The sequence below is a fragment of the Medicago sativa genome, chromosome 1 (genome assembly GCF_051527215.1).
Source record: "Medicago sativa cultivar Bolivia chromosome 1, Bolivia_mono, whole genome shotgun sequence".
Lineage (NCBI taxonomy): Eukaryota > Viridiplantae > Streptophyta > Magnoliopsida > Fabales > Fabaceae > Medicago > Medicago sativa.
The window spans coordinates 68,927,826-68,941,124 of NC_140749.1; the positions used below are offsets into that span (position 1 = coordinate 68,927,826).

Sequence of the window (13,299 nt, forward strand, 5' to 3'; positions counted from 1 at the left end):
CAAACAGAAAGACAAATATAATTAGTAAAGAAATAAACCTTACAGTTCCTGGCTACTGCCACCTCATTTGACAAAGTCGATTTGTTTGCTTTCACCAACCTTAGCTTCATCAACCTTTAGAGCATCTTCATCATTATTAGTACCCTCCTTTTCCCCATTTTCGATTACTATTTTTCTCCACAAGCTTCTTTAATTGTTGTTCTTTTAAGTACTTCCTTCAAGCCTCGTCTCTTGCCTCGTATCTTTCAATGACATTAGCATAGGTTGCTGTATCATAACCATTTGATCAATTTCGTCTTCCAGCGTAATTGAGTTCAAATGTTTCTATCTTCTCTCAGGAGCAACATGCTTCCTGGTCCATTTTGCTCCTATCCTTCGATGCCTCTCCATGCACGACTTTGCATTATGCGTCATTGCTCCACAACTTCAGAACAAATATAAACCAAGAGTCAATCTCATCAAGTTATGAAATGAGTCAAATAGAAAATCCAGAAGAACATGAGTTTAACAGTTAAATATTAAAAATTTAGCCGCACCACATGTAGTAAAACCATCAAATCTTTCATTTTCATCAATTTATATCATTGATATCCTTGTCCAAAAAATATCACTGCTCTCAGAAGTCGCAACCTACTCATAAAAGCAACCTCGCCAGAGAGAAAATGGTACGAAAGAAGAAAAGAAAAGGAAGAAAGAAACTCTATATACAGGCAAGCTTGCTTCTCTTACAAACCATTTCTTTATCCTTTTCCAATTGATATCCAAAAACTACTACATCCACTTCCTTCGTTCACTTCGCATTGTAGTATAAATGCTCTCGAGGAAAAGATTATCGAACGAACTTATCTTACACATTTCAAATTATAACAGAAACAAGAGAAAGAGACCTAGATTATAATGTTGACAAGAGCACAACTAATATATCAGAAAGGCTGCCAGGAATAAGATCCTAAGCTACAAAAGGTGAGGCTTCCTATATAATGTAACTAATAAAGCGTTATAACTCAAAGTAGACAAAATTTCAAGCGTTATAACTCAAAGTAGACAAAATTTCACATACACATGAAATGATGTAAAAGATGCGCCTTGAAAGTAATTATCACAAGCAACATATTGCTTGATATTTGTTAGCTAGTTGGTTAGTTAATAGTTAGACCCAGTTAGTTAGAGTTTGCGATAAATAACAGGATATAAATAGCAGACGACAAAGAAAAGAGACGATTCTTGGATCTTTGAGAGGAGATTGGGAGGGAAAGCCCAGGTCTTTTAAATACTTGGAGTAGGGGCTACATTTAAGGGGTTGATCTCTCAACATATGTTTTTCCATACACACCAATACATTGAACCCTGGATCAATCGGCTAAGGAAACCAAGAATCTAGCACTTGTGACATTATATTGATATTTAAAACAACAGAAGTCCACTTGCTTTTCATATGCTCCCACGTACTTGTCAGCTTGAAATACTTTTGCTCCTTTGTGATACCAAGATTTTGTATAACTTTGATCCAATTTTCATCTCCTTTGATGTTTTAAACTCTACCAAGTATTAAAATGAATAGAAAAAGAAACTCAGAATACAAATCTTCACTATTATGACAAAGAGGAGTGTTAGCAACACTCTCTTTTCTACACACTCTAACACTTGTTCTCTTATTGGAGGAAATCAATGTAGGTCTCATCACTTTATGTGGATCCCATTTCTAAAATTTATGTCATTTTCAAATAATTGTCGATTATATATTGTTTGTGTCTATACCGTGTAGTCCGTGTCTATATCAGTGCCTCATAGGGTCCAAGCCCAACTTTACATGCTTCTTCCAATTCAAGCTGTTTTCTGTGATCCTTTCTTGAATTTGAAGGTTGCTGCAAGAATGAGAGAATCAGATATGAAGAACAAAACATTTAAAAACAATATTGAAAAGGCTCCAGAAGTAGCAACCATCAATTATTGTGATAAAGGTGATTTAATAATGAACTCATTAAAGTGTGAATATGTAGGAAGGTTTGCAAAGGCAGTACTTACATGATGCAGTAGACATTAGGAGTGTTCGCATGCAGTTAGAATTGGTTTTTTATTTTGGTTACGGTTTGAATTGGTTTTGAGACAAAATGTCATTCGATTCAAAATAAAAATCACATTCGATTCGGTTTGGTTTGGATGACTATTTTAAAAAAATCCAAAACGATCTGATCCAAATATATGCAGTTTAATTTGATCGATTTTTGAATATCCAAAATGCAAAATAAATATTTTTTATTTAATTTTTTAAGAATTTAATTCTTTTATTAATATTAATATTGCACAAGCACGGTAAAATAATAGGTTTAAAGCAAAATATATTAAAAAATTAAAATTACAGCATGAAAGTTATCGATTACTTTTGAAACATATGAAGTAATAATAATATAGATTAAATTAATGCAATATATAAGATTAAAAACCAACCAACAACATAATAATGCAATATATAATACTTATAAAAGAATAAATAAGTATTAATATTTACTTTTGTGGTTCGATTCGGTTTTGAAAAAGTGATATGAAATCTGATCTGATCCTAGCGATTTTTACAAAACAACATCCAAACACATTAAAAAATATTTGATTTTTTATAGTTTTCGATTTTTTTGGATCGATTAGCTGTTTTATTTTGGATCGCTTTGAATTTAAACACCCTTAGTAGCCATGACAACAAAGGACGTTGCATTGGATGTTACTTCCATGAGAGAAAAATGCTCTTCTCCCAACAAGTTTTCCTCATTCCCAACCAAACTTCCGAAAATGCCCCCCGGCGTGAGTTAACTCACGCATGTGTTAATCTTGCGTGAGTTAAGTCACACATGTGTTAACTTCAGCGTGACTTAACTCACGCTGGCTACAGGTCTGCGTGAGTTAACTCACGCTGCTACTGATATATCAGCAGACAGCATTTAATGCATAGCATTCAATGCAACTAAGTCATTAATGACCCGTAATCTTTACACACTCATAATTGAACCAAATTGCGCCAGTTTAACAACATAATCACATAATCGCACGTAAACGATCCGAATTACATAAATTCATCGCTTATCACACAATCAGATAATCACACATAAACGATGCAAACGATCCAAATTACACAAATTCGTCGTTAATGACGCATAATTACTTAATCACACTTAATGACACATAAACGATCCAAATTACATCAATTCGTCCTTAAATTCCCAAAATCACATAATCTCACATAAACAAAGCAAATTACACAAATTTGTCGTTAAATTACACATAACACAAATTCATTAAAATTCAACATTACAGACACAAATTCGAACACATTACACTATTACACGTTAATAAATATTACACTTCAACGGATCAGACATAAAGATGCAAAATGTTATTCTCAACCATCACACTAAACATGTAAGCAATGTCGCTATCATCTTTGACAAGTTGTGGATAATACACGGTTCCAAAAATCCTCTTCCATGTCCTCACCAAAGTCCACGCATGGCACATGTACTATTACATGAGATGTTCTTTGATTTTCACCAATTTGGATAAAGTATCTATTAAGTTGTGCCTTCAACTCGTCCAACTTGGCGGTGGGGGTTAAAAAGACCTTAACCTTCTTTCTCACGCTCTCGTATCGGACATGAGCTTCAATTGAAACCTGTGCATCTTCAGACATTGTTCACTTCACAAAATATAATGGAATAACAAGTATGAGAATAAAACCAAATGAAAGATAAAATAAATAGTTGAATAATTAGAGACCAAAAAATGCGAACAATAATTGGCGCGACATAACCGGCCACAAAAAAAAATTCACTTCATATATTTATATAATATATATAATATTAGTTACATATTGACCACAAATATCCAAATTACATAACCGGCCACCAAAAATACGTCGGTGTAATATCGATAAAAAATAGGACGAAGACCGACCAAAAAGTGTCATAACCTATCTAACTAGACTAGTGATAGTGCAAAATCTTTGTCTTCTTCCATGACTTCAAATTCTTGTTTTGGTTTTTCCGGAGTCGGAGTGCCACAAATAATTGTTTTGGTTTTTCCATGACTAATCCGATATTTTTGTCAAACTAAAATGACCAAAAGAGGTATTTAGCCTTTTTTTTCCACAAAGTTTTAGTTTTTCTTTTGTGTTTTCTACGTGACTTTGCCGTCCAAGTGCGACAATGTTGATTTGTTTGCCGCTTTGGTGCGATGTTGTTTGACTTTTCGTCATGATGGAGTGTTTGTTTTGTTCAGATTGACGGGTTTTCTTCGATCAATGTCCATTATAAATTCAATCAATGATGTGCTTAAGTTGGTCATGTATTTACGCATCACTTATTTTATAATTTATTTACATGATTACTTTTTAACAGTTTTTTAAACGATTTTTTGATAAGTATCAAATCTCTCCAACTCAACATCTCAAAAATTATCAAGTGAGTCTCATTCAATAACTCTATATTAATGTCACTGCATTGGTAAATGAAAAAGTGTATTTAAGAGAGTCAATAGAATCAACACATACATAAATATGTAGATTTTAATACAACATTGGTAATATACACATACATAAATGCAATTACATTGATAATATGCACATACATTTTACCATTTAGCAGTTGCATTGATAAATGATAAAATGTATTTTAGAGAGGAGTCTAGGAAATTGGTGCATACAATTAATGCATAACATTACAAAAATTACTCAGTAGATTTTAATGCAATCTTAGCAGGGCTGGCCCTGGGCCATAGGTCGGGGGTGCGACGGCTTAGGGCCCTTGCCGTTAGGGGGCTCACATTTTTTTATGCAGGGGTGTATATAAAAATATTTCGTTTATGGGGGTATATGTAGCAAAGTTCATATAAAGGCCCTAAACATTGACATGATGAATAGCTGGGTTGAAGTCTATTAATATTTTTGCCGTGATTTGCTATATGTACCCCCATATAACACAAAGATTTCTATATACAACCTCCCTATAAAAAAATTTGGTTGGTCTTAATAATGTGCCAAAAAAATTATTATCGAAGAAATTAGTTATATTTTTTTGGGCCATTTGTTCCTAATAATGTGTCTCACTAATATTAAAAATATTGGTGATATTTATTATCCAATAAATTGGGATAATTTTCATAACAAAACAATAATCTTGTATCTATGATTCCTCTAAAAAGTCTAACACTAATTTTGTATCATGTATTATTGTTGTTATGAGTTTAACATTGGAGAATTTTGCATCCAACAATGTAAAATTTAGTTAATTAAGTGTTGATATACTTTTACTTTTTTGGTGTTATTATACTTATGCACTAAAATTTCAGTCTACTTTGAATGTGATATTGTTCTGTACTTCTACGATATTTTATTTTGTTTTGGTGTTTATGGAGTATTTGATTTATTTTCAAATGTTGCCTAAAAAAAACATTTATTTGGTAGTGGAAAGCAGGAAAAAAATGAAATGAAGAGTTAATAAAATCACAACAATGAGCTAACAAATTTTATGATGTATTGTGTAAGGGACCATTTTCTTATATTATGCCTAAGACCCTTAAAACTCTATAAACGACCTTGAATCTTAGTAATATTCACATGCATTAATGTCACTGGATTGGTAATGACAAAGGGTATTTAAGAGGGGAGTTTAGGGAATCATCGCACATAATTAAAAAATAACATTGGAACACGATAACGCTTAAATGAGATGACGCAAATCTCCTCTAACTTAATCAAGGTCATAAATTTGAATTCAACTTTAAGCATACAACAACGTTAAATCTCTTAAGGAGAGGTTACCACCCATTTGGGTCCCACAAAGTTCGGGAAATTAACCTTTGCAATTGCGCACAGAGAATATCTGGTTTACGTAAAAAAAATAATAACATCGAAAAAATACATAGATTTTAATGCAACCTTGATAATATATACATCTATTAATGTCCACTACATTGCTAAATAGCAAATTGTGTTTGCGAGAGTAGTGTAGGGAATCACGCGGGGGTATTTTGATTAGTTTGTATGGGAGTGAGCGTTTTTTGTTAGGAGGAGAAGAGCAATTTTAGATGACATATAGGTGAATCTATATCTAAAATTCTTGATCAAAGGAAGTTGTGGAATAGACTGTAAATAAAAGAAACCAGTTTCAATATCTATACTTTTTTCTTACAAAAGTTTCAATATCTATATAAATAGTTTCATATTAAAAACGCAAAACGAAAATCAAATTAAAACAAATAAAGACTGTAAATAAAAGAAACCAGTTTCAATATCTATACTTTTTTCTTACAAAAGTTTCAATATCTATATAAATAGTTTCATATTAAAAACGCAAATTAAAACAAATAAAAGAGATACGTACATGGAAGGACAGTCTAAATGGCTTTTATGTAGTTCATTCTACCCGTACATGAAACAATTATCACTTCATATATAGTTTAATAAAAAACGAATGAATGATGAAGATCTAAAGATACAAATATCGCTTCATATATTGTTTAATAAAAAAAATATATCCTCCTTCAAAAAAAAAAATTCTAAAATATTTTATAGGTAAACTTAAGGCAAAAACTATGCATTGGAACGAATGAAATTTATTTTGTTGTAAAAAAAAAAAAGACAACAATTATGAAATAATATAATATTATCTCTTGTTATTATTCCTTGCTGAAAATATAATACTATTTTGATCTAACCTTGCAAAGTTTTTAATTGTTGTGAAACCTCAAATTTGTGGTGAAGCTTTAACACTTTAACACATGTTTTCTATTTCTGTTACGGGGGATCGATATGTTTATCTTTGCATCATAATTCATAAGTATAATGCCTTTAAGACCAACATTATGTTGATCAATTGAAATTGAACTTAGATTTTTTAAGCAAGATAATCCTTTGAGTTTAATGGATAGAAAAAATATAGCTCTTCCCATCACTTTACAACAAATGGGATAGTCGAATACAAAAATTAGCATATCATTAACATTTCATAGTCATAGTCATAGTCTCTGTAGTAACAAAAAAAAAAATGTCTAAATCGCATTCGCATTATATAGTCTCTACTGGTGAAATATATATGAACATTATCCTTATTATTATTTTGAAAGCATTATTATTAATGAATGTGACATAGTATAGTATAGTATAGTAGTAGCTTTGTATATGTGGATGAGGCATGCTAGATAGTAAAATAAGAGAATATTCTATCTTGCTTGGCATGGTACCACTTATCAGCAATCTCCTGAACCGAAAGCGGTGTCGTTTCACGCCTTTCATGAGTAGGAGTAGCATTGGCTTCTCCGTGAATAAATAGACAAATAGTTATTGTCTTCACTTTTCACAAATACTCATAACTCTCTCTTGTTTTCTTCAAACAAACTCTATTGTTTTTCCTTTCTTTCATCCAAAAAAACAATGGCTAAAGACCCTGTTCGTGTTCTTGTCACTGGTGCTGCAGGTAACCATAATAAATTCTGGGTTTCTCTCAAAATTATGTCTTTTGTTTTGTTTAAGGATATTTTATTATCATATGTTTTTTTTTATCAGATCTGATCTGATCCTTGTATCATGTTTCTTGATTGGTTTTATTTAGAAATAGAACTATGTTTGGTTTATAATTGCATTAGCTCTTGATTTCTCATGATATGTGCTTACTCTATGATCAATTAAGAAAATAAAAAATCCTAGTAGTTGCAAGCAGTTAATATATTTTTTAAAAAATTTATATGCATTTACTTTCATTTGTTAAAAATAGATCCCTTATAATTATGCAATTTTCTGATAGTATACCTCAATTGTAGTATTTTCCCTATTTGAGAGTTTATAGAAATAACATATGACATGTTTATAAGTTGTTTTCAGTTTATTTCCATAATCTCTCTAGGATAACTTGTGAAAAAAAGCTTGTAGTATATATGAAAACAATTTGTCTTTATTTTAACTTTTGATATAGAAATAGCTTATGCATAATCATTTATACATTTTAAGCATTTATGCTGTAAGTGTTTAGTGAAGTTGTTTATCCAAATATGGTTAAAATGTTTACAAAAGCAATTTTTGATTTCAACATAAAATCTTTGAGGCATATTTTTTTTTGTACTAAAAAATGTTTTGCCAATTTTAGGACAAATTGGATATGCTCTTGTCCCTATGATTGCCAGGGGAGTGATGCTCGGCCCTGACCAGCCCGTGATCCTCCACATGCTTGACATCCCACCAGCAGCCGAATCACTGAACGGTGTTAAAATGGAGTTGGTGGATGCTGCATTCCCTCTTCTTAAAGGTTTGAGTTTTATTCTTTGCTAAATGTTACTTGAACTTCTTGGACAGCCATATTTCTGGTTTGAAGTTGGATTGTGTTGGTTGATTAAATGCTTTGCAAGATTAAAAGGTATTGTGAAAATTATTTGTTTCAGGTGTTGTTGCTACAACTGATGTGGTTGAGGGATGCACTGGAGTCAATATTGCTGTTATGGTTGGTGGATTCCCTAGAAAAGAAGGTATGGAGAGGAAAGATGTGATGACAAAAAATGTCTCTATTTACAAGTCCCAAGCTTCTGCTCTTGAGAAACATGCTGCTGCAAACTGCAAGGTGATCCTTTAATTCTGAATGCTCAAGCTTTTGTCTTAATTAATTTCAATTTCTAGTTCTGCCGCATTTTATGTCAAAAAAAATATGTTCCATTCTATGGTTCCTCCTCCCCCTTTTTCATGTATCTCTTTCAGACCTGTTTGGATTGACTTATTTGAACTTATATACTACCATAAGCAAGCACTTGTGAGACTGCTTGGGAGAGCTCATGGAAACAGCTCATGACATGTTCGTGAGATGTTTTCAGCTTATTTCCATAAGCTCTACAGGATAGCTTATGAAAACAGTTCATAGTTTATATGAAAACAATTTGACTTTATTTTATTGTTTTTTATAGAAATAGCTTACACATAAGCACTTATGCCATACGAATTTAATTAAGTTGTTGGCTGATCGATTGATTGAACGCTATTATTGTCATAGTTTTTGTGTGATGGTGATAAGTGTAAAGCCAATACATTACCTGCACTGAATTTATTTTAGTTTAGTGCTGAAAAAGTGGTTCCATCTGGTTGGTTCATGTGTATTTTGGTCATATATGGCAAAGTCCTTGTGATTCCATTCTGGTGAAATCTGTTTCTTTTCTTCACAGAAAATGAGTAGTCCTTTTTACATATTTTTGGAAACATCAATTACATTTTATGTATTTCCTTACATTTCTTTAAACTCTGTATCACCATGCAGGTTCTCGTTGTTGCCAACCCGGCAAACACCAATGCCTTGATCTTGAAGGAATTCGCTCCATCCATTCCTGAGAAAAACATTTCTTGTTTGACAAGATTGGACCATAACAGGGCTCTGGGTCAAATTTCTGAAAGACTGAACGTTGAAGTTTCTAATGTGAAAAATGTTATAATTTGGGGCAACCATTCATCAAGTCAGTACCCTGATGTCAACCACGCAACTGTTAAAATTGCTTCTGCAGAAAAGCCTGTCCGTGAACTCGTGGCTGATGATGCCTGGTATGTTGATGGACAAATACAATGACTTGCAATTTAAACTTTTTTTTACGTATTTATTACATTTTTTTTTTCCATTTTGCATTTACTGAAGTATTGATGTAATTTTCATCGTCAAGGTTAAATGGAGAATTCATAGCTACCGTCCAACAACGGGGTGCTGCAATCATTAAAGCTAGAAAGCTTTCAAGTGCACTATCTGCCGCGAGCGCTGCTTGTGACCACATTAGAGATTGGGTTCTAGGAACTCCTGAGGTTGGTTATGTCTTGCTCAATCTTTGATTCAAATTCTTTATATTGAATGGCTTCAACTAAGGTTTATGTTTATCTTTTCATTGCAATATCATCAGGGAACCTGGGTATCGATGGGAGTTTATTCTGATGGATCTTACAATGTACCCGCTGGACTAATCTATTCATTCCCTGTCACAACTCGCAATGGCGAATGGCAAATAGTTCAAGGTAAGATTTTGATAAATTATTGCTGGCTCTTGAATTCTTGTTGTTTTAAGTGTTAATACTTCATACTTAACGTTTGTCCGTCTTTTATTTGTAAATCAAGGCATAGTTGTTTTATATAGCAAATAAAGGTTTGATTTGTGTATGTATCTGATGTAATTAAATCTGTCTAATTTTTTAACCAGGACTATCAATTGATGAGTTTTCAAGGAAAAAATTGGACTTGACAGCAGAAGAGCTTTCTGAGGAGAAGGCTTTGGCTTACTCATGCCTCTCTTAGACAGCTTGTTTCCTTGTGTATTTGTCAATGGAGGTTCCATTGTTTGTCAATTCTCAATTTTGAATAAGGTTGCTCTAAGATATTGAGAAACTCTTGATGGATTGGTATTGCCTTTTATGCAAATCATCACTTGTATTGTAATTGTAATCTGTGATCTCTTCTATTAGAATGTTTGAGCATATGTCATTTGAGTCAGGATTCATGACCGCGTTTGAAAAGTTTATGTCTTCTGGAAAAAGTTGATAAAATCTCATACAATTTGAAGACTCTTTGTTTTTTTTTTTTTTTTTGGCGAATTAACCTGTTGGCTATAAATTCACTCCTTTAAGTGAATAAGTGGGAAATTCGGAATTCAAATTCCGTCCTCTCATATTGTAATGTCCTTACCAACTAAGTTATGCTCCGTATTTGATATTTTACCACTATTTTATTGATAAATGTTTAAATTGTGAATGCATTTTATCAAGCCAGTATAGTATGAGTTGATGATTGAATTTTTTTAATTTCATATTTTATAAATAAATCATAGTTTAATTTACATATATTCTCAATGTAAAGATATTCTACACATATATTTAAGGATATGTTGATGCACCATTAAATTCATGTATAAATTATTTTTACACGGACATTTTATCTAAATTAAATGTAACAAGTTATTAAAAATTGGTTATGTTAATTTTAACATTGTGTCAATCAATACCCCGACTGTAAGAAGATATAAGGTTGATTTGATTGTTGGTTGGATGGAAGAGTTAATGAGTAAAGTGATCAAGAGTTTGGTGATTTTATCTTCACTCACAACATAACAATCACTATACTATTCCGTGAGCTTAACTCAATTGTTAGGGATATTTGCATATTATATGATATTTGCATATTATATGTAGAGGTCGGGGTTTGAATCTCGGACACCCTACTTCTCCATATTTCAATAACTATACTACTTGATCCAAAAAAATTACTAACATACATTTCCTTTGGTCACTATTATAAATAAAAATTCATTTTTTAGATACATTAAATAATTAATGTATTTAGTCTGACTAAATACATTAATTATTTAATGTATCTAAATGTATCTAAAAAGTAAAGGTTTGCTTATAATAGAGATAAGAGAAAGTATATTTTTTATTTCAAAGTAATACCCCAACTATATTAATATATAGGCATAGTGATATAATAGGCCACAAACAAGCTGCATGTTTATTTACGTTCAATTTTGACACGAAACCGCAAATGTACGGTTCTTATCGGGTAGTAAAAATATCGTCCACATGGAGTTATATGTAATTACTGATTTCATTTTCAATTATGATTAGCTGAAATGTTTAGAGTTTAAAAGTTCAATAGTTTCTTGGTTTTGAAATTCAAATGATATAAAAAGCCTTAGGATTGTGGTCGATCTTAATGATAAACTAAACAAATTCCTTATCTATTTCTTTAATCTATGTTAAATTCATTTTCTTAAGACAAGATTATCATTGGTAATTCATGTTTCCTTTCAGAAGCCACGAATGTATCTCTATAACAATCAAACCTATTCTCATGGTTGGTTGTTATTGAGATCCTTTAAGTTTTAATCTTAATGTCTCAAAGTTCACAAAACTATTCTCATGTTTTGCTTAGTTTGTCTAATCTCATTTGTTCCAATAACAATCTTCATATTTCGATCCTTCGATTGTTATTTGAAATATGACTTAAAGATGATGAGATTAGATAGAAAAGAATTTAAATAGAAAAAGGTTCTAGACTTGGTTTGAATAGGATTTAGTCATTAGACCTTCCAACAATCCCAAGCCTACAGAGTCTACTCACTCATGTTCATTGTAGACAAAGAAAATAAAATAAAAGACATGAAATGGAGAGACATAAAAGTAAATGGCTGAATATAAATTGCAAGAATGTAAAGAGCAAGAAAGTAAACAACAAAATGTAAAAGTGCAGAAAATAATAGCAAAAGCTTAGAACAAAATGACAAACATTGATTGCAAGAATATAGTGAGTTCACAATGATCCAAGGTGGTTTTTTAGTCTCATTAGACTCCTATTTATAGCCTAAAACTTCAGACAAATCATTAACCACGAATTACAAGGCTTTAATGGCAAAATTCCAAGAGTTTGTAACAGCTAAAACAGCCTGAGAGGGACGCATGGTCGTGCCTAAGAGGCACACGACCGTACCTAGTGTGAAAACGGCCAAAACTGGCCACTGAAGGGACGCACGGTCGTGCGTGTAATGCGCACGGTCCGTGCGTGATGCTCGACAATTGCAGGCACAGTCTGAGGGAAAGGGGCGCACGGTCAGTGCAAAGTGAGGCACGACCGTGCGCGATGAAAATGCACTAGAAACTTGATTTTTCAGCTTTTTCTTGGCTTTTAACATTTGACTTGGTCCACAATCATTGTTCTTCATTTATTTTAACCTGAAATTAAAACACAAACATTTGAATTGAAGTAAACTAGTTCTATAAAGTGACAAAAACACACAAAATTATATTGAAATAAACACTTAAAAATCACGAAAACTATGACTTATCACATTTCATTCCTTTTAGTTGTATTATTAATTTTCCCTAAAAAAAGTTGTATTATTAATTTCTTCACAGACATTGATAATTGATGGCACAAGATTAGTCAACAATATTGGAGTTCATAATTGAACTTAAAGTGTGAACCACATTTCTTCCAACAACTCACTCCTTTACATGTATATGTGCATAATAATCGATGAAAAGGGACGTCTCTTTGCGATATATCATTCATATAGAAGAATTATTACTATGTGACCATCTCATCATAGATGACTTGACTTATATAACAGGATTAGTCATTTCATGAACTATTTTTCACTGGAAATTCCTATATAAATTTCTTATATTGTGGTTTCTTGATCCCATTTATGAAAGGTGGATTTTGAGTTACATGAGTGGCATTGAAGGTCACTTTCGGAACTCATAGGGTCCAATTAGTTTGCACCCATGGAAGTATAGGTCCAACTTGGACC

At 32.1% G+C, this 13,299-nt stretch overlaps 1 protein-coding gene and 1 long non-coding RNA gene across 2 annotated transcripts; one reads left to right on the top strand and one right to left on the bottom strand.

Annotated features, from left to right (window-relative positions):
* Nucleotides 1-3,120: 3,120 nt before the first annotated feature.
* On the bottom strand, nt 3,121-6,752 carry LOC146956768 (uncharacterized). Its single transcript, XR_015021065.1, has 2 exons — nt 6,703-6,752; nt 3,121-3,685 (listed from the first exon to the last, which is right to left on the bottom strand). It is a non-coding gene; the product is annotated as an uncharacterized LOC146956768 (long non-coding RNA).
* Nucleotides 6,753-7,342: 590 nt separating this feature from the next.
* On the top strand, nt 7,343-10,556 carry LOC146956769 (malate dehydrogenase). Its single transcript, XM_085731348.1, has 7 exons — nt 7,343-7,460; nt 8,127-8,285; nt 8,419-8,594; nt 9,279-9,556; nt 9,673-9,808; nt 9,904-10,015; nt 10,198-10,556. Exons 1-7 carry the CDS (start codon nt 7,418-7,420, stop codon nt 10,290-10,292), a joined length of 999 nt encoding a protein of 332 aa, XP_085587474.1. The 5' UTR covers nt 7,343-7,417; the 3' UTR covers nt 10,293-10,556.
* Nucleotides 10,557-13,299: the final 2,743 nt, after the last annotated feature.